Source organism: Aphidius gifuensis, linkage group LG2 (genome assembly GCF_014905175.1).
Source record: "Aphidius gifuensis isolate YNYX2018 linkage group LG2, ASM1490517v1, whole genome shotgun sequence".
NCBI lineage: Eukaryota > Metazoa > Arthropoda > Insecta > Hymenoptera > Braconidae > Aphidius > Aphidius gifuensis.
Window position 1 is genome coordinate 23,927,134 of NC_057789.1, and position 20,154 is coordinate 23,947,287.

At 27.0% G+C, this 20,154-nt stretch overlaps 6 protein-coding genes across 6 annotated transcripts; 3 read left to right on the top strand and 3 right to left on the bottom strand.

Annotated features, from left to right (window-relative positions):
* The first annotated feature begins 739 nt into the window (after nt 1-739).
* LOC122849591 (trypsin-like) lies at nt 740-2,018 on the top strand. Its single transcript, XM_044148357.1, has 4 exons — nt 740-813; nt 929-1,262; nt 1,349-1,652; nt 1,742-2,018. The coding sequence occupies exons 1-4, from the start codon at nt 759-761 to the stop codon at nt 1,907-1,909; spliced, it is 861 nt and encodes a 286-aa protein (XP_044004292.1). The 5' UTR covers nt 740-758; the 3' UTR covers nt 1,910-2,018.
* Nucleotides 2,019-2,628: 610 nt separating this feature from the next.
* On the bottom strand, nt 2,629-2,960 carry LOC122849656 (histone H4). The gene has a single exon (XM_044148428.1). The coding sequence runs from the start codon at nt 2,938-2,940 to the stop codon at nt 2,629-2,631; it is 312 nt and encodes a 103-aa protein (XP_044004363.1). The 5' UTR covers nt 2,941-2,960.
* Nucleotides 2,961-3,235: 275 nt separating this feature from the next.
* Nucleotides 3,236-3,672, top strand: LOC122849621 (histone H3). The gene has a single exon (XM_044148391.1). It carries the CDS (start codon nt 3,255-3,257, stop codon nt 3,663-3,665), a length of 411 nt encoding a protein of 136 aa, XP_044004326.1. The 5' UTR covers nt 3,236-3,254; the 3' UTR covers nt 3,666-3,672.
* Nucleotides 3,673-4,847: 1,175 nt separating this feature from the next.
* LOC122849632 (histone H2A) lies at nt 4,848-5,275 on the bottom strand. Its single transcript, XM_044148402.1, has one exon. It carries the CDS (start codon nt 5,223-5,225, stop codon nt 4,848-4,850), a length of 378 nt encoding a protein of 125 aa, XP_044004337.1. The 5' UTR covers nt 5,226-5,275.
* A 272-nt stretch (nt 5,276-5,547) lies between these two features.
* On the top strand, nt 5,548-6,091 carry LOC122849640 (histone H2B). The gene has a single exon (XM_044148412.1). It carries the CDS (start codon nt 5,564-5,566, stop codon nt 5,936-5,938), a length of 375 nt encoding a protein of 124 aa, XP_044004347.1. The 5' UTR covers nt 5,548-5,563; the 3' UTR covers nt 5,939-6,091.
* A 590-nt stretch (nt 6,092-6,681) lies between these two features.
* Nucleotides 6,682-7,479, bottom strand: LOC122849598 (histone H1-like). Its single transcript, XM_044148365.1, has one exon. It carries the CDS (start codon nt 7,445-7,447, stop codon nt 6,743-6,745), a length of 705 nt encoding a protein of 234 aa, XP_044004300.1. The 5' UTR covers nt 7,448-7,479; the 3' UTR covers nt 6,682-6,742.
* Nucleotides 7,480-20,154: the final 12,675 nt, after the last annotated feature.

The window sequence follows — 20,154 nt, forward strand, 5'->3', positions numbered from 1 at the left end:
AAATTTGACTTGTTTGTAATTAAAATACAGACTATAATGGCTCAATCATATAGGCACTGATTGTGATTACCATATTGTTAGTCACGTAAATTATATCGTAATTAAGGTACAGTTAAAATCGTTTTTTTTTTTTAGCTAGTTATATGGCAGGAAAAAAAAAACTACTTTTATCATAAAAAGTAAGGTGATTGAAACAAATGTTACAATTACACAGAAAAAAGGAAAAAAGTTGTAGAAACTGGAATAAGAATAAAAATAAATGATGTGAATCATAAAAGAATAATTATTACTCTCCTTATGCGTATAACAATTATAGGTATATTGTGAGCTATAACCTTATTTAGCTTTCTACGATGAGATTAATATTTATTCTATGGTAAATAAATTAAATTTTCTAACTTGATTTTGAACATCATTAATTTGATATTTAGAAATAAAAAAAACCATATATAGTTATGTATACATATGCATTGTTACCAATTGTACGCTAATCTATTGAATCAACAAGACAACAACTGATTTCATCATCTTTTTATCAATTTATGTGCAATTAGCTAGATAGATAATAATTTAGTGACTATGTGAAAATGATGGATTGTCACTTGAATGAAGATAAATATCTCAAGTACATGTTAAAATAAAAATTCAAGAAAATTTTACGTTTATCTGATTGTTATCACACAATCTGCTTGATCACATTGATGTTTAAATTTTCATATATAAAGAAGCCAAGAAAAATAATTTAATCATTCAATAACATGTCATCAAAGTTAATAATAATCTTGGGAATTTTCCTAGCTGTAGCTGAAGCTCGTAAGTAAAATAAAATATATTTTAAATAATCATTATAGCTATATAATTAAATTAAAAATTTTAACATTTACAAATTTAATTGATAAATTTAATTTTTTAAATTATTTATAAATAGGCTATGCTCCTGAATCATCAAAGCCTTATCTAGGCTACTCAAATACAAAATTTGATATAACTAAAATTGTTGGAGGTTCAGAGGCTGTTAAAAATAATTATCCTCATCAAGTTAGTCTACAATGGGGAACACCACCTTTAACACAAGTCAGTCATTTTTGTGGTGGTTCAATAATTAGTGAAAGATGGATATTAACAGCAGGACATTGTGTTCTTGCAGTTCCAGATTATGGTTCTTTTATTGTTAAAGCTGGTAAACATGTATTAAATGAACAAGAAAATGAAGAACAATCAATTGAAGTTGAAGCATCATTTATTCATGAAAGTTATTCAGGGTAAAATTTAGAAATTTCTAAAAGTAATAGTAATTAAATTAATTGATAATTAAATAATCGAAATTTTTTTAAATTGTTTTTTACAGAGGAGTTGCACCATATGATGTTGCTATTCTTAAATTAAAAGTTTCTCTTGTTATAAATCAATGGGTATCACCAATTAAATTACCCAAACAAGGCATTCTTCATAATGGTGATGCAGTATTGACTGGTTGGGGTTCAATTGTTCCATCTGGTACAACTCTTCCATCAAATCTTCAAACAGCTGTATTTCCAATTATTGATTTGGATACTTGTAGAAGTAGTCTTGAACAAATTGTTGGACCATCACCTCTTCATGAAACAAATATTTGTACTGGTCCACTTACTGGAGGTTACTCTGCATGCAGTGTAAGTTATTACAAATTAAACAGATAAATTTATTATTAATATATTTGTTTATATATAATTTTTAATGGACTTTATTTATTCTTGTACAGGGTGATTCTGGTGGACCACTTATTTCAAGACAACCTCAACAAGATGATGAAGTTATTGGAATTGTTTCTTGGGGAATTATACCATGTGGTACCCTTGGAGCACCAAGTGTATTCACTCGAGTCTCTGCATTTGTCGAATGGATTGAGATAAAAATAGCTAGTAATTAAATTTAAATGTTAGAAAAATATTTGAGTAATATATATTTTTTTGATTATTGTAATAACATATATATTATAAATGTGATATAATAAAGTTGGACTTCTATGTATGAGTATACTTATATTAATGAGTTTTATTTGAACAATAAAAATACTTTATAACCGTTTTATCAATCGTTTACATCAGTGAAATTTCTAATGCACTCTTTGGTTTTTTAGACAATGGAAAAAAAAAACATAGTGCACTTTGTGTAATTTTTTTTTTAGTACGTCTAATGCATCAACGTTTGAACGTTCTATTCGCGAGCGCTACTAGGCGGCTGCAATTGTCGGACACATATATACACATGTATATATATATAGCGATCGACAGGTGTTCAATGTTGTGTGAGTCGCTAGAAGATAATCAATACTTGCATTTGGCGTTGCGCAGATGACCAATATATGTTAGGCAAAGTTTACTCCAAAATTTCGGAGTAAAATAATAAACATGTGTGAGTGAATCAAACTGCTCCGAAATTCACAGTAGATATATATTAGTTTTTTTAAATGAAAATTCTTAACAAGTGTCCATTTTTTTTCAGAGTAGATATATTAAATTTTTTTTTGAAGAATCGTGTTGATTAAAAATATGAAGAATATAACATATCGTTTGAAATATTTGATGGCCCTGAAAAGGGCCGATTGGTTTGATTGTTGATGTGACTAGAGTTGTGTGTAGAGAAAGCTTAACCTCCGAAACCGTAGAGTGTGCGTCCTTGACGTTTCAATGCATAGACAACATCCATGGCAGTGACTGTCTTTCTCTTGGCGTGTTCGGTGTATGTGACTGCATCACGGATGACGTTTTCTAGGAATACCTTGAGTACACCACGGGTCTCTTCGTAGATCAATCCAGAGATACGTTTTACACCACCACGACGAGCCAAACGACGAATAGCTGGTTTAGTGATACCTTGGATATTATCACGCAATACTTTACGATGACGTTTTGCTCCTCCTTTTCCAAGTCCTTTGCCTCCTTTACCACGGCCAGTCATGTTGAATAGGTTGTAGTTGTGTTAACTGTTAGACGAACAAGTCGAAACTGATGCTCGGACACCCCAAAACCGCGGTTTTATGGACTTTTTCTGGCACACTTTACCCTCACTTTTTGGCTCTGAGCCAATGAAAAAAAAATGTTCTCACAGTATTCAGTCAACAGCTAATAGAAAAAAAGGCTTATCCTACTATTTTGTCGACGGCCAATGAGTGTGCAGTAAACCAGTGCTTCAAAGTGCATAAAACTGCAACCCCAAACTCCGAAAATCACATTTCACTTGTGTTCTTCAACCAAGCAACAACAACATTCGACATGGCTCGTACCAAGCAAACAGCCCGTAAATCAACTGGAGGCAAGGCTCCACGTAAACAACTTGCCACCAAGGCAGCTCGTAAGAGTGCACCAGCAACTGGTGGTGTCAAGAAGCCACATCGTTATCGTCCAGGAACAGTAGCACTTCGTGAAATCCGTCGTTATCAAAAAAGTACTGAGCTTTTGATCCGCAAGTTGCCATTCCAGCGTCTTGTTCGTGAAATTGCTCAGGACTTCAAGACCGACTTGAGATTCCAGTCATCAGCTGTTATGGCACTCCAGGAAGCCAGTGAAGCCTACCTCGTTGGTCTCTTTGAAGACACCAACTTGTGTGCAATTCACGCCAAGCGTGTCACCATCATGCCAAAGGACATTCAATTGGCACGTCGTATCCGAGGAGAACGTGCTTAGAGCATCATATCATCAACACCAACCAAAACAATCGGCCCTTTTCAGGGCCATAAAATTAATCAAACTAGAAAATATTCATTCAATTTCAACTGATATATATATACCATCATTTTGACCAATCTTATATATGAAGTAGTATAACAATATTTTTTTATTCTTTTCTGCTCCGATTTGTGTCGAAACGTTTTTGTTTAAAATACTTCTTTACGTCTTGCATTCAGTGTCTTAAATTAAGTAAATCAAATGTTGAATGATCTCGTTCATTTTGATATAAATACTTGTCTTTAAATAAATCGATAACAATAACAATATAAGACGAAAAATTAAAAGAATTAAAAACCAGATGTGATTATGTGCACGTTTTAAACATATTTCGTTGTGTTGAAGACGCACACATGTTTAACAGATGTTCAACGTTGGGTAAGGCCATGGGTAAGGCATAAAAAAAATCAATAAATTGGCGTTGCGCAGACGACTGATATAGGTCAGACATGCGAGCACTTTGCTCCAAAATTTCGGAGTGGGATATTAAACATATGTATATCGAAATGTAAACAATCAAACTACTCCAAAAATTTACAGAGCGACACTAAACTTTTTTTTTTTTAAGATATTTATTAACAATATCTTTTTTTGTTATTGTTTTAAAAGCCACAGAAAAATTATTTTAAAATTTTAGAGTAAACCAGAATTTTTTTTTTTTTTTTTATAAATTCTTAAGAAGTCCGACACATACACATAGAGATCGACAGGTGTTCAACGTTGTGTGAGTCTTGTGGAAAATCAATACTTGAGCGTTGCGCAGACGACTAATATAAGTACATAGGCATGCGTGTACATAAAATTTACTCCAAAATTTCGGAGCAAAATAATAAACATGTTTGCATGAAAATATAAACAAATAAATTACTCCAAAATTTCCAGATTAAAAATGTATTTGTTTTTTCAATTAAAATTTGGTAACGAGTATCTATTTTTTTCTATTGTTCGATAGACCAAAGAAAAATAAATTTAAAATTTGAGAGTGAATCATTTGAATGGAAATAAGATTTTTTTTTTTCCTAAAATAAAAAATTCATAAATCGTACTGAATGAAATTTCAAAGAACGTAACATATCGTTTTAAATTAATTGATGGCCCTGAAAAGGGCCGGTTGGTTTGATTGTTGATAACTTGTTGAATTTAAGCACTGCTTTTTTCAGTCTTTTTTGGTAAAAGAACAGCTTGGATGTTTGGTAAGACACCACCTTGGGCAATGGTTACACCAGAGAGTAATTTGTTCAACTCTTCGTCGTTACGGATGGCCAATTGAAGATGACGTGGAATGATTCTTGTTTTTTTGTTGTCACGAGCAGCATTACCTGCCAACTCAAGAACTTCAGCAGCCAAATATTCCATAACGGCAGCCAAGTAAACAGGTGCACCTGCACCAACACGTTCAGCGTAGTTACCTTTGCGGAGTAAACGATGGATACGTCCAACTGGGAATTGAAGTCCAGCACGGTTTGAACGTGTCTTTGACTTTCCCTTTGCTTTACCACCTTTGCCACGGCCAGACATGATGACTTGGAGTTTTTGGAGTAAATTTGATGCTTAATGAATACACGACTCGTAAGGCGTGCAAGAGAAGACTGATACTGTTGGGCCTCGAAAAACGGCTTTTATGGACTTTTTTGCCGCAACTGCGCACCAATCGCGTGGCGTTTTCACCCTTTTAGTCACTCTTTTAGTAAAGAATAGCAACAAAATTGTAAACAGCGCAACAATCACAACTCTCCTTTGCCCACAATTGCTCGTTCTCTAACGCTATTGGTGCGCTGTTCACAATGAAAAATAGTTAAAAGCGGCCGAAAAAGGCCGACCCTCACAATTTCCAAGTTGATCCTCAAACTATCAACATGCCTCCAAAAGCAAGTGGTAAAGCTGTTAAAAAAGCCGGCAAGGCTCAAAAAAACATCACCAAGACTGACAAGTCCAAGAGAAGGAAGAAGAGGAAGGAATCATACGCAATCTACATCTACAAGGTATTGAAACAAGTTCATCCAGACACTGGTGTCTCATCCAAGGCCATGAGCATCATGAACAGTTTCGTCAACGATATCTTTGAACGTATTGCTGCTGAAGCATCCCGATTGGCTCATTACAACAAGAGATCAACCATTACATCACGGGAAATCCAGACTGCTGTTCGTCTTCTTCTTCCTGGTGAACTTGCCAAGCATGCCGTCAGTGAAGGCACCAAGGCAGTCACCAAATACACCAGCTCCAAGTAAACAACCGGCACCACACAACATAAACCAATCGGCCCTTTTCAGGGCCAACAAATTTATATAACGCTGAATACTATCCATTTCATGTATATGTATATATTCATATGTATGCAACGATTATCAACCTATATATATATAACGTTTTACTATATACATGCATCAGTGTATTTAAGTTCGATAAAACGTATATTCGATATTGAATTTTGTTTACCAAAATAGGAATGTGCGATACCTTTAAAAGTATTCACTATCGATATATCGGATATTTTTTGTTTCATACGTCGGTTATCCGATATATCGGGTTGAAAAGTACTCGGTATATCGGATCAAAAAGTATCCGATATATATTGGCGATATATCGGCTGTTCCGATCGCCGAGGATCGTATACCAAAGTTAGTTTCGACCTTCTGGGGATCTAGAGCCACGTAATGTTTAAACCCCCATTTTCAAGATCTATATTTCCAGTACAATTAAGAAAAAACAACCCCATAATCAGAATATTTCTATATAATGCATTTTGGAGCAACTGAAAGAAAAAATAAACAACGTCATGTCATAAAAATACGTCAACATTATTTTTTTTTTCAAGATAACAAATAAAGCAAAAAAAAATAATTTGTTTATCATTGACTATATTTTAATCAGTGATAGTTTCTTGTTATAATAAACAAAATAAATATTCAGGTACATGTAGGATTTGGAGTTAATAAATTGATATAGTTATTTAAAACGTTTGAGCAAATTGATGGCCCTGAAAAGGGCCGATTTTTTTTTTAGTATTTATCCATTTTGTATGATGAATAAATTTATTTTTTTGCTGCAACTTTTTTTGGTGCTGCTGCTGCTTTAGCTGTTTTTTTTGGAGCAATAGCCTTTTTTGGTTTTGGTGATTTAGGCTTGGCAGTTGGTGCTTTAGTTGCTTTTTTAGCTTTTGGACTTTTTGATGCCTTTGGTTTGACAACTTTTGCAACAGCTGTTGTTGTTTTCTTTTCAGCAACTGGTTTTTTTGCTGCAACAGCTTTTTTTGGTGCTGTAACTTTCTTGGCAATGGCTTTTGCTGTTTCAGCTTTTTTAGCTGCTGCTGGTTTTTTAACAGCTTTAACTTTTTTTGGTGATGTTGGTTTTTTAACAATTTTTGGCTTTGATTCAGTCTTTGCTGCTTTTTTCAATGCAGCAAGTTTGAATGATCCAGATGCACCTTTACCTTTAGTTTGAATGAGATCACCAGATGTTACAGCAGACTTGAGATATTTCTTGATGAACAATGCATGTTTCTCAGTGTCAAGTTTATAATTGGCAGCCATGTATTTTTTAATAGCTTGAAGTGATGATCCATTACGTTCAGCAAGATCCTTGACTGCAGCCTTGACCATATCAGCAGTACTTGGATGAGCCTTGAGTGCCTTTGGTGCCTTGGCCTTTGCACTTTTTGCAGTAGTTGCTTTTTTCACTGCTTCAGCTTTTGCTGGAGCAACAACTTCTGGAACTGGTGATGCAGACTTATCAGCCATCGTTGAATTATTTATTTATAATAATATAAAAGTAACAGCACTGATAAAATTAAAAGAACAACTTAAAGGCAGGCGCGTGAGTCACGAGCTGAATTCAGAAGCGCGGACCGTGCAGAGAAATATTCATCCTCTGACCACAACAACTCTTCAATCAATTTTATAAAAAGCATTAACTATTAACATTAATTAATTTTTATCTAATGTTATGAATAATATTTATTTATTATTTTCCATTATTTAAATACCCAAAAAATTCATCTTTCATAAAATAAAAACACATAATATTCAGTATGACACTAAACGTAACAATTAATATGCAATTATCATGTCTAGTTTTTCAATATCTCAGTGTCACAATGTTTTTGTTGTTATTACAACAATCGACAATGTTTAAACAATTTAAAAACATTTTAAAAAAATAACTTATATATTTTTGTTCTAATAAATGACGAAATATCATATTAACAATTCGAAAAATTCGAGATAATTAATTGTTTACAAAGCACTGAGTGAGGACAGAGCCATCGAGTTATAGATGTTAACAAAAATTACAATATTAAATTGTACTTGTTTTTTATTTGTTAAATAATAATTTTTTTTTTAATTTAAATTTTAAAATTAAGCCTAAATAATTAAGACAATAAAATTCAATCAGTTCACTTTTATTTATTCTAGGACATTTATGGCTGTAAAAAATAAAAAGACAAAAAAACAAAACAGACAAAAAAATACTATTAAAATTCAGGCATGTTTATTTATATATTAATTTTTTTATAGCTATGTTAACAATTATTTAATAACATAATTTCCATTGAAAAGTTATAAATAAATTAATTTTTTAATCGTCATTTTTCAATTTTCTAAACAACAAATATTTCTGGTCTTTACAAATAATTTTTTTTATATTTTCGTGGAAGAAAATTACCCAAATATAGCAATTAAAAATTAGTAATAAATTAATAATTAAATGAAGAGTAATATAAACAATATATTCAATCTACTTTGGTCAATTTTATAAATCAATATTCAATCATTTTAAAATCCTCATTATTAACTATTTTAATTTATAAATAAAACAAAGTATTTCTATTTTTTTTTGTGTACTAATTGCACTATTTATAATCTCACAAATCTTGAAAATGTATAAATATTTTGTTTAAATAATTATTCATATTCAATATGAACCAAAAAAGACTAATATTAAATTTCCACTTAAATTTTATTTAACATATTTGAAGAATAAAAAAAACCATACGTGCTTAATTGAATTTAAATTTAAATAATTATTAACTTAGATAATTTTAAATTTATAAAGTTTTTTTTTTGTTTACAAATTAAAAAAAATCTTTATTTAAACATATTGAAAAAACAAAAAAAAAATAATAATTAGAATGAAAAATATAAAAACAAAATTGTTTTTTTTTAAAACATTTTGTTGATAAATTATTTGGTTTTTTTTTTTTAATCATAAAATTTATTTATCCAATAATAACTGAAGAATCATTGATAAGTTCTTCTTCAGTAATTTTAATCTTGTAATCTTACAGAAATGATTACAGAAAAATTGTGTAATCCTTGTAATCTCAAGTACTCTTGTAATCTTTTATAATCATCGATAATCTTTAAAAATTTTATGTAATCACCAGTAATCTTACGTCGTATATCTGTATTCTGCGAAAATTTCTTGTAATCTTCTCTTCTCTGTTTTCAAATCGCACATTCGTGTGTATACATGCACATGTATAGTATACTAATTTTTTTTCTTTATTCGTTATTCATTATTTTTTCTTTTTTTTCTTTGAATTTTAAGTGTAATCATAAAAGATTACAGGGAATCTTTGTGATTACCAAAAAAAAGTAATCTTATTTAATCATTAGGAATATTGCATGATTACAGGTAATCTGTAATCTGCAGGTATAATCTTCAATAATCTTGTGTAATCTTTTTGAAATCTTTGAATTTTAAGTGTAATCATAAAAAATTACTGGGATTCTTTGTGATTACAAAAAAAGTAATCTTGTGTAATCATTGGAAAGATTACATGATTACCGGTAATCTGTAATCTGGTGTACACTAAATTTTGGAGTGACTTCCCCCTCGTAATAATCATTATAATAAGTGGGAATTAGTCACTTTAATGACGTCAGCTATGATTTTTACGATACCACTACAGTAATATTTGCTGCGGATTTCTCTCCGTGTGATTTGTCTATTTTTTTAATTTTTTTCATCTCAAACAGTTCATAAAAACAATGCCTTAATACAACCCCAATTTATGTTTAAATGATGTTTTTTAGAAAAAATTGCAAATTGCAAAAGGTAATTTTTTAAGCGGTAAATGATAAAAATCTAATTCATATATAAATAAAATTATTCTTGAGCGTCATTTTTTTGCTAATATTTCAATAATTAATAATTGAAAGAAAAAATTATAATAATAATAAGTAAGATGAATGAAAATTTACTTGTTTTTCAACGAACTTTACAATAGTATTGTAATTTATTCCAGGACCAACTATAATCTAATAAATATATATCTATAAATGGCAACGTCCGAACTCAGGCCCAAGCGCTCCAGGGAGGCGGAACGTGATTTATCGTTCATTCTGGCTTCCATGTCCGTCCGTTGTTATTTTTATCTATTGACTAGTTTTGTCTAGTTTTGCCAAGCTAAAAATAATGGACTTGGAAAAAAAAATTAAATTTAAAAAAAAAAACTTAGATATCTACATTATTTTACCAGCAAAATTTTTTACTTAGCTAGATTTTTTACTTAGCTGTAATTGTAGCCAAACAATCAATATCTATATTATTTTAATTAGCTAGATTTTTACTTAGCTGTAATTGTAGCCACACAATCATATTATCTGCATTATTTTACTTAGCTATATTTTTCACTTAGCTAGATTTTTTTACTTAGCTTTAATTATAGCCAAACAACTAATATCTACATTATTTTACTTAGCTAGATTTTTTACTTAGCTGTAATTGTAGCCACACAATCAATATCTACATTATTTTACTTAGCTATAGATTTTTCACTTACCATAGCTTTAATCATAGCCAAACAATCAATATCTACATCATTTTACTCAGCTAGATATTTTACTTAGCTAGATTTTTTACTTAGCTGTAATTGTAGACACACAACCAATATCTACATTATTTTACTTAGCCAGATTTTTTACTTCAAAAAACTTGGAAAAAAAAAATTTTACGAAAAAAAACTAAGTCCCTTATTTTGATTTTGGCAAAACTAGACGAAACGAGTCAAAAAAAAATAAAAATACGGATGGTCATAATGGCCATAATCTGCAATAAGCCGCCACGGGGGGCACCATGGGGTGCTCGGGCCTGAGTTCGGTATCAGCCTTGATTTTGGCAAAACTAGACGAAACGAGTCAAAAAAAAATAAAAATACGGATGGTCATAATGGCCATAATCTGCAATAAGCCGCCACGGGGGGCACCATGGGGTGCTCGGGCCTGAGTTCGGTATCAGCCGATTTTAAAAAGGATTTTCTATGATTAGGCGGATTATGCTTTTAGTTATTTTCTTGCCTTGAAGGTGGGCATTAAGCCACCAGATGTAAAGTAGTTTTTATGGATTTTTTCCCTCTTTTTCTCCATACGAAATATATGTCCCCTGCATTACATTAGCTGCAGCTAATGAAAAAACGACTGGCTTCATGGCTCCACCCCTTTATGTACATTGTTCACAACCAAAAACGTTTATAAGCAGCGCAAAATGGATGTACATCACATTTTAAAATCAGTCTTCCAACTATCAACATGGAGTTCAAAGAAGAATTTCCAAAACCTCCTCCACCCGAGCCACCGAGAAGACCAGCAACGATTCTGTTATGATACCAAATAGACGATAAAAAAAAAAAAAACTTAACCAAATCGGCCCTTTTCAGGGCCATCAAATTTTTACAATATTATGATCAACTTATTCAATTTAAATTTTAATTATCTTGTGTTATTTATAATTGTAATAGGATATAAAACATATAGTAAAGTTGAATAATTTTTTGTCAAGAGAAGCATGGTAATGTGGTAAGTTGTAAAGTTAATAGTTATGAAACGTGTTAAATAAATTTCATTTAATATTATATTATTCTTTTCATTGTAATTTTAAAAATTTCGTTATATCTGTTGTTTATCTATTGTTTATTTTTTTTAGAATCAACATTTTTATAGACAGAAATCAAAAATACATTTTAATTACATTTAATACATTTAATACATTTAATACATCTTCAAATACAGTGAATTAATTTTTTTCAAGCTTATAATTTATTTACAAATAAAAAATATAAATTATAATTCCATTGTCTATGAATCCCTTTTTCTATTTAATTTTGATTTATTTCTATATATCTTTTTATCTATTCAATTTTTTCTTATTTAATTTTCCGCAAAATATTTATTTATTTGTTGAATACAAATACAGAATATAAATTTAATTTTTATATTTATACATAAAAAATAGTTATATTTAATTTTTAATATTAATTTTATTATTATATTATTATTATATTCATTCATTTAATCCATGATACTTGCTCACAAATATTTTTACAAATAATATATTCATCCTCAATTATTTTAATATGTGGATTATTAATTGTAACAAAAACAATACCAGCTTGATATTCTTCATCATAAATAACCTTAAAAAGTAGTTTTGGTACTGATACTGATTTATTTTTAAATTTCTTATCACGTTATTATTATTTTTTCAAATTATAATCAAGAAGTTAAGATAAAAATTAATTATTTATTATATACATATATATTATACTATTTAAATATCAACAACAACGTCCGAGCTATAATGAAAAAACGACTGGCTTTATGGCTCCACCCCTTTATGTACGTTGTTCACAACCAAAAACGTTTATAAGCAGCGCAAAGTGGATGAACATCACATTTTAAAGTCAGTCTTCCAACTATTAACATGGAGTTCAAAGAGGAATTTCCAAAACCTCCTCCACCTGAGCCACCGAGAAGACCAGGAACGATTGCGATATATACTACCAGATGATACTAAATAAACGATAAAAAAAAAAAAAAAAAAACTTAACCAAATCGGCCCTTTTCAGGGCCATCAAATTTTTACAATTATGATCAACTTATTCAATTTAATTATCTTGTGTTATTTATATAATAGGATATAAAACGTAAAGTTATAAATAATTTTTTGTTAAGAGAAGCATGGTAATGTGGTAAGTCGTAAAGTTAAGAAACGTGTTAAATAAATTTTATCTAATATTATATTATTCTTTTTATTGTAATTTTAAAAATTTATTTATATTGTTTATCAAATTGTTGACATTTTCAGTTATTAAAATTAATTTTACATTCATTTTTTTTAAAATTAACATTTTTATATAGACAGAAATCAAAAATACATTTCAATTTATTTTTAAATACAGTGAATTAATTTTTTTCAAGCTATTATAATTTATTTATAAAATAAAATATGTAAATTATATAATTCCAAGGTCTAAACCACATTGTTTATAAATCCCTTTTTCTACTTAATTTTTATCTATTTAATTTTTTCTTATTTAATTTTCCGGAAAATCTTTATTTATATTTATTGAATACAAATACAGAATAAATTTAATTTTTATTTTTACACGCATATAAAAAATAGTTATATTTAATTTTTAATATTAATTTTATTATTACTTTTTTGTTAAGACAATAATCTATATATTAAAAAAATCATTGACCATTATATTTTCTATTTCATCGATTGGTAAATATGGAAATGATTTTCTAAAATCAGAATACTCGCAGCAATATGTATATCCATTAATAAATAATTTATCAAAATTATCTTTTTTTTTATCTTCAATCCATGATACTTTCTCACAAATATTTTTACAAATAATATATTCGTCCTCAATTATTTTAATATGTGGATTATTAATTGTAACAAAAACAATACCAGCTTGATATTTTTCATCATAAACAACCTTGAAAAGTAGTTTTGGTACCGGTACTGATTCATTTTTAAAATTCTCATCACGTCTTAAATAAATATTTTGTAATATACCATCCTTGTCTTTGAGTTGTAAAACCCCAATACTTCCTGTCCAAACATCAAGATCACGTTTTATTTTATCAGCATATTGTCTGATAGCATTTTCCAGTTGCACCCAATTTCTTCGATTGATTGTTTTCCACATTGGCACGGCATTGGCATAATTAAATGTAGCATACTTATGAGCAGAAAATATAACATCAGCTTTCGCAACTAAATGACCCTTTTCAAATGAAAATGTAGCATCTGTTTTAGAAACAAATGTTATTTTATAGTAATTACTTGCGTATATTTACAAGAACATTATTTTCCAACCAACCTTCTTCTTTACCAATATATTTTTTTACAATCTTACATTTACCAAGAATCTTGTTAATTCTTCTAAATACACATTTTTTTTCATAAATTTGTTTCATATTTTTCTTTTTAAATAATGATCCTTGACGAAAATCTACTTTAAGTTGAGATGGATAACGTTTTTTTTGTGATAATACCTTTAAATGTACATAAACTGTATGTAATATTTTTTTTTCACGACAAAAATTAATAACTGGATAATATTCATATAATCTAAAATATTAATTCAGAAAAATTATTAATTTTACATTATAAATCAATTTTTTTTTTTTTTTTTTTATCTATTTGAATATTTACCCATCTGGAGTTGAAATGTTGAATCCAATGGATCCTTTGGATCCACAAAGTCCACATTCAATGTCATCTTGAATTTCAGTTGTTTGAGAATTTTTCGCACATTTAATATCTTTTAATGTGTTGAAAATAATATCTTCAATATTAAATGTTCCATCTGGTAGACATTCAACACTCACATTATTGAAAGGAGCATTTCCAAGAATATCAAGTTCATCATTTACAATTTTTGTGCCAGGACATGATAATAATATCTTAATATTGCTTTCAATTTCAATTATATCTGATCCATATTGTGGATAAATAAATCCTTTATTATCATTATGCAAATAAACTGGTTGGTTTGATTGTGGTAAATCGTCAGTAATATTTATTTTACAGTTTGCTGAAATTTCCGTATATTGAAGCACGATAAAAATTGATAGAACAAACATTATAAATGACTCGATTATATTTCAACGCTAAATGAAATATGTTACTGATTTTTTTTTGTACAGCCTTATATTTTTTTAGTACCAATAGGAAATGTAAGTTACTGATAAAATTAATATATAAAAATGAAGGTTAAACAATATAAAAGGAATTTATTTTATGTTTTTTTTTTTTGCGTATTATTATTATATTTATTTTCGTACAAGTACAATTTATATTTTATAATATTAATATTAAATTTAAATTATTATTTATATTAATAGTACTAATTGTTAAATTTAATTATTAAAAATTTTCATGATTTATTCATCAATCAAACAATTTAAATCTTCAAAAATATTTATTTTACAGTTTGCTGAATTTTTTGTATATTGAAGCACGATAAAAATTGATAGAATAAACATTTTAAATGACTCGATATAATATTTCAAAGCTATATATAAAATATGCAGCTGATGTTTTTTGTATCGTTTTATATTTTTTTAATACCAATAGGAAGTGTAAGTTACTGATAAAATTAATATAAAAAGAATTTTTTTTTTATTTTATGCTTTTTTTTTTTTGTTATTAATAATATTAATATTAAATTTAAAATATTATTTATATTATTAGTACTAATTGTTAAATTTAATTATTAAAATTTCAAATTAATTATGTATACATAACAATTATTCAAGACAACAGCCCAAACTTGATGACATTTTTTGAATATGGTATTGCTTTTAAAAAATCATTTACTTCACAACAATACGTGTATCCTTTACTCAAAACATTAAAACTATCATATTCATTAAAACCCCAATCAACCCAAATTTCATTTGTACTACAAATATTTTTACAAATAAAATAATGATCTTTAATTTTTTCTAAATATGGATTATTAATTGTTATAAAAACAATACCCGCTTTAGCATCAATATCCTTGACAACTTTAATAATTAATTTTGGTACTGGTACTGATCTCTCTTTCAGATCATCATTGTCTAAATAAATATCTCGTAGAATATTATCTTTATCTTTAAATTGCAATACTCCAATACTTCCTGTCCATATGTCAAGAGTACAATTTTTATTAATTGCATATCGTTGAATAGCATTTCTAATTTTTTGCCAATTTCCGGAATTTATATTTTTCCATACTGGCATAATATTGGAGTAAGAATTTGTTGCATATTGATGTGAATTAAAAATCAAATCAGCCATTGAAACCATGTGACTTTTAACTAAATAATTTGCATCTGTAAATATATTATTAATTATTTATTTTACCCAAGTCATTATCTTTTTTGTATTTATTTTTTATTTTATTATACCTTTGGTTATTCCTGGACGAATAAATTTCTCTGCAAGTTCTCGATCACCAAGTATTTGTGTAATTGTATCAATTTGTTTATCCGGCAAATAAACATTGTCTAATAATTCATTTTCTTTAATGTGTGAATAAGTTAATACTCTTTGATTTTTAATTCCACCTTGTATTTGTGAATGTGCATAAATTGTATGACTAATTCTTGTTTCACGACAAAAATCAATGAGTGGATAAAATATTGTTCTGGAAAATTATTAATAATTTATAGATTTTTTGCAAATTGAAAAAACATATAATTGATTTTTTTTTTAATTATATTTACCCATCTTGAGTTTCAATATTAAAACCAATTGATTTTTTAACTCCACAATTTCCACATTCGGTATTATGATACACCTTTTCAGTTGGTTGAGCATAACCAGAACATTTCATGTCTTTTAATGTTTTTAAATTTTTATCGCCAAATTTAAATTGTCCATTTTTTAGACATGTTATTTTTCTGACAGAAGATTTAATTTTTTTATCTGTAAAAGATTTACCCGGGCATGCCAATAAGATAACATCATCGCTTTCAATATTAATTTCTTTTGATCCTGATTTTGGATGAATGAAGCCTTGTACATTTTCGGTATACAAATAAAGTGGTTGATATTTTGAAGGCAAACTACTTGGAATTGAAATTTTGCAGTTGGCTAAAATATCTAATTAAAATAGACAAAATTATACGTTAATTTTATTTAAAATTTTAAGAAAAATTTTTATAACGTTACCTATTGTTTTATCAAGAATAAAAAATACAATAAAAAACAATTGAAATAATTTTTTCATTGTAATAGACATTGTTTATAAAATTATATTGATAAAATATTTCAGTTTTTTTTTAGTTTTAATTTTTTTGTAAAGAAATTATTGTGAACGTTGCTTTTAGTTTTTCAATTTTTTACAATACGATAATTTTTATTTGAGTTATAATGTTGGAAAAAAAAAAAATTTATATTTTAAAAACATAAATACCATTGTTATCAGAAAATAAATAAAATAATAAAAAAAATAACTAAACATATTGTAGATTATTGTACAATATTAGAATAATTTTAATAATATAATTTTTTATTTTTTTTTTTTTTGTTTCTTAAAAATTTATTATCAAAAAAAAAAATGTTACTTAGTTAATTTTTGTTATTGTATAAATTTTAATAGATTAAATAAGCTTCATTTTACTTTCAGTGTAAATATTATATATTTTCTTCACTGTCCCAGGTAGAAATACAACCTCGTTTCGACATCGAATAGTGTAACATTTCTACATAGAATCGAACTCGGTTTTCGACGTCGAAACGAGGTTTAGTTTCGAATTCCTTGACTAATTTCTACCTGGGTATATGTTTTTTTCATGATTAAATTTTGTTTTGTAGATATTATTTCCTTTTTTTTTACAAAATTTGTTTACAAAATTATTTAATAATTTAAATATTATTATCGGTGTTTTTCTTTTTTGTAATATTTTAAATTTTTTTGTTATTCGTTTCTTTTTAATCACCCAAGTTAATAAATATTTCTAAAAATATTGTTTTCTTATTTTTTCAATCGTTATCAGTTTTGTATAGCGATTAAATGACCAAAATAATTTAATCGTTATTCTATGAAATTGATTGTTATAATTTCTATTATTAAAATTGGTTGAACTTGTTCATTAATCAGCTTGCTTTCATCGATCTAACACAACATTATTTTTTAAGAATATTTTAAAAACAAGTTGACACCCAATTATTATACGTTTCATTGTGAAAAATTTTTGAATTAAATTTTTATATTCTACATTTATTTCAATTGTATAATATTAATTTAAAAAAACAACTACTTTTTAAATTATTGTCGACAACAGAGAAGACTTATAAAAACAATATGAATATTTCATTTTTTTTTAAATGTTGCTTGTTGTTGTCTATTCAATTTCATTGGATAACATGTGGTAAGTAATAATTTATATTATAAATAAAATGATCTAATAAAAAACTGAAATTATAGTTTAAAAAAAATCTTGTTTGAACTGATAAAAAAACTAATCTTCAGCATTTTATATTTTTTTTTTCATGTTTCTCGTGTTGTAGATGTTCGAGAAGAGCAATTTGATGAATTGGATAATGTAACATCAATAACAGTACACCGTGATAGATCAGATACAAAAATAAAACAATGTGTTTTTGAAATAACGAATGATGCATATCGTTTAGAAACTTTTTTATTATACGATGAATACAAGTCATTCATTAGAAACGATTGGTTGAAATTTATTGGCTACAAAGACAACAGTTGTTCTTTTGTTATAATCCCAGAACTTTTAAAAAATACTCATTCTAAAAATAATTTAATTGAAAAATGGTGTATCACAGAAATTTATTGTATCCCAACATTTTTACAAAAGATTTTTGGAAGTTGTTATAAACATGAAGACATCATTTCGTATACAATACGCTATCCTTCCTTTAGATAAAAATTTAAAAGTTTTAATAATTATTTTAACATATTAAATAAAATTATCAAATAATGAAAAATTAAAATAAAAATACTTTCAAAGCTTTAATTTTTTTATTTATTTGTTCTCTGAAATTTATTAATTAATAAAATAATTAATTTTTATTGTTGGTACTAAGGTAATCCTTTTTTTTCTTAATAAAATTAAATAAATTAAATAAATCTCATTTTACTTTCAGTGTCAATTATATTTTATGCGTTGCTTGGTTGTCATTTTTCATTAATAAATTTCGATTTTTATTATTATTTTTTTGTTATTCACCTCTATTTAATGACCCAGGTCAATAAATATTAAACAAACAACATAAACGAATACTATTTTTATAATTCCTTGACCGTTATCAGTGTCTGGTTTTTATGACTATTAAATGATCTAAATAATTTAGCTGTTTTTCTATAAAATTGATTATTATAATTTCTATTATTAAAATTGTTTGGACTTGTTCATTAATCAGGTTGCTTTCATCGATCTAACACAACATTATTTTTAAAGAATATTTTGAAAACAAGTTGACACCTAATTATTATACGTTTAATTGTGAAAAATTTTTAATTAAATTAATAATTAATTATCCTATTTTTATATTCTACATTTATTTCAACTGTATGATATTAATTTAAAAAAGTAACTAATTTTTAAATTATTGTCGACGAAAGAGTAGACATAAAAACAATATGAATATTTTATCATTTTTAATATGTTGCTTGTTGTTGTTTATTCAGTTTCATTGGATAACATGTGGTAAGTAATAATTTTTATTATAAATACAATGATCTAATAAAAAACTGAAATTATAGTTTAAAAAAAATCTTGTTTAAACTGATAAATAACTAATCTTCAACATTTTATATTCATTTTTTAAATAATTATTATTTTTTTCATGTTTCTCGTGTTGTAGATGTTCGAGAAGAGCAAATTGGTGAATTCGATAATGTAACATCAATAACAGTACATCGTGATAGATCAAATACAAAAATAAAACAATGTATTTTTGAAATTTCGAATGATGATTCAGATCATACAGAATCTTTTTTATTATACGATGAGTATGAATCATTTATCCGAAATGATTGGTTAAAATTTATTGGCAACAAAGACAACAGTTGTTCTTTTGTTATAATTCCTGAACTTTTACAAAATAGTTATTATAACAATTATTTATATAAAAAATGGTGTATCACAGAAATTTATTGTATCCCTACAATCGCTCAAAAGATCTTTGGAACTTGTAAAAAACATCAAGTTATCGATTCACAAACAATAAACCATCCGTCCTTAAAATAAAAATCAACAAAGTATAAATAATTTAAAAAAAGAAAAACTGATATTGTATAATGATTGATAAATTAAAAATAAAAAAAAATAATGAATAAATAAAATATTTAAAACTCTACAATGAACTTTAAATTTATTTTAAAAAAAAAATATTTTGTTTATTGTTTTTCCAAATAAATTAGAAATATTTATCAATGTTTTTTATGTTTTAAATATTTTTAATAACATTGAGTATTAATTTGGTTTTTTTTTTTTTATTTTTATCGTCATCATTTCGCTTTGAATGACAATATTGAATGACAACTTCTTTATAAATGTTTCTTTAAATTTTTTTCTAAATAAAGCTTCAAATTAACAATGATAAAAATAAAAAAAAAATTTCTTAAACAAAAAATATATATAGATAAAATGAATTTATTATTGAAATATGTATATTTAAAAATAGG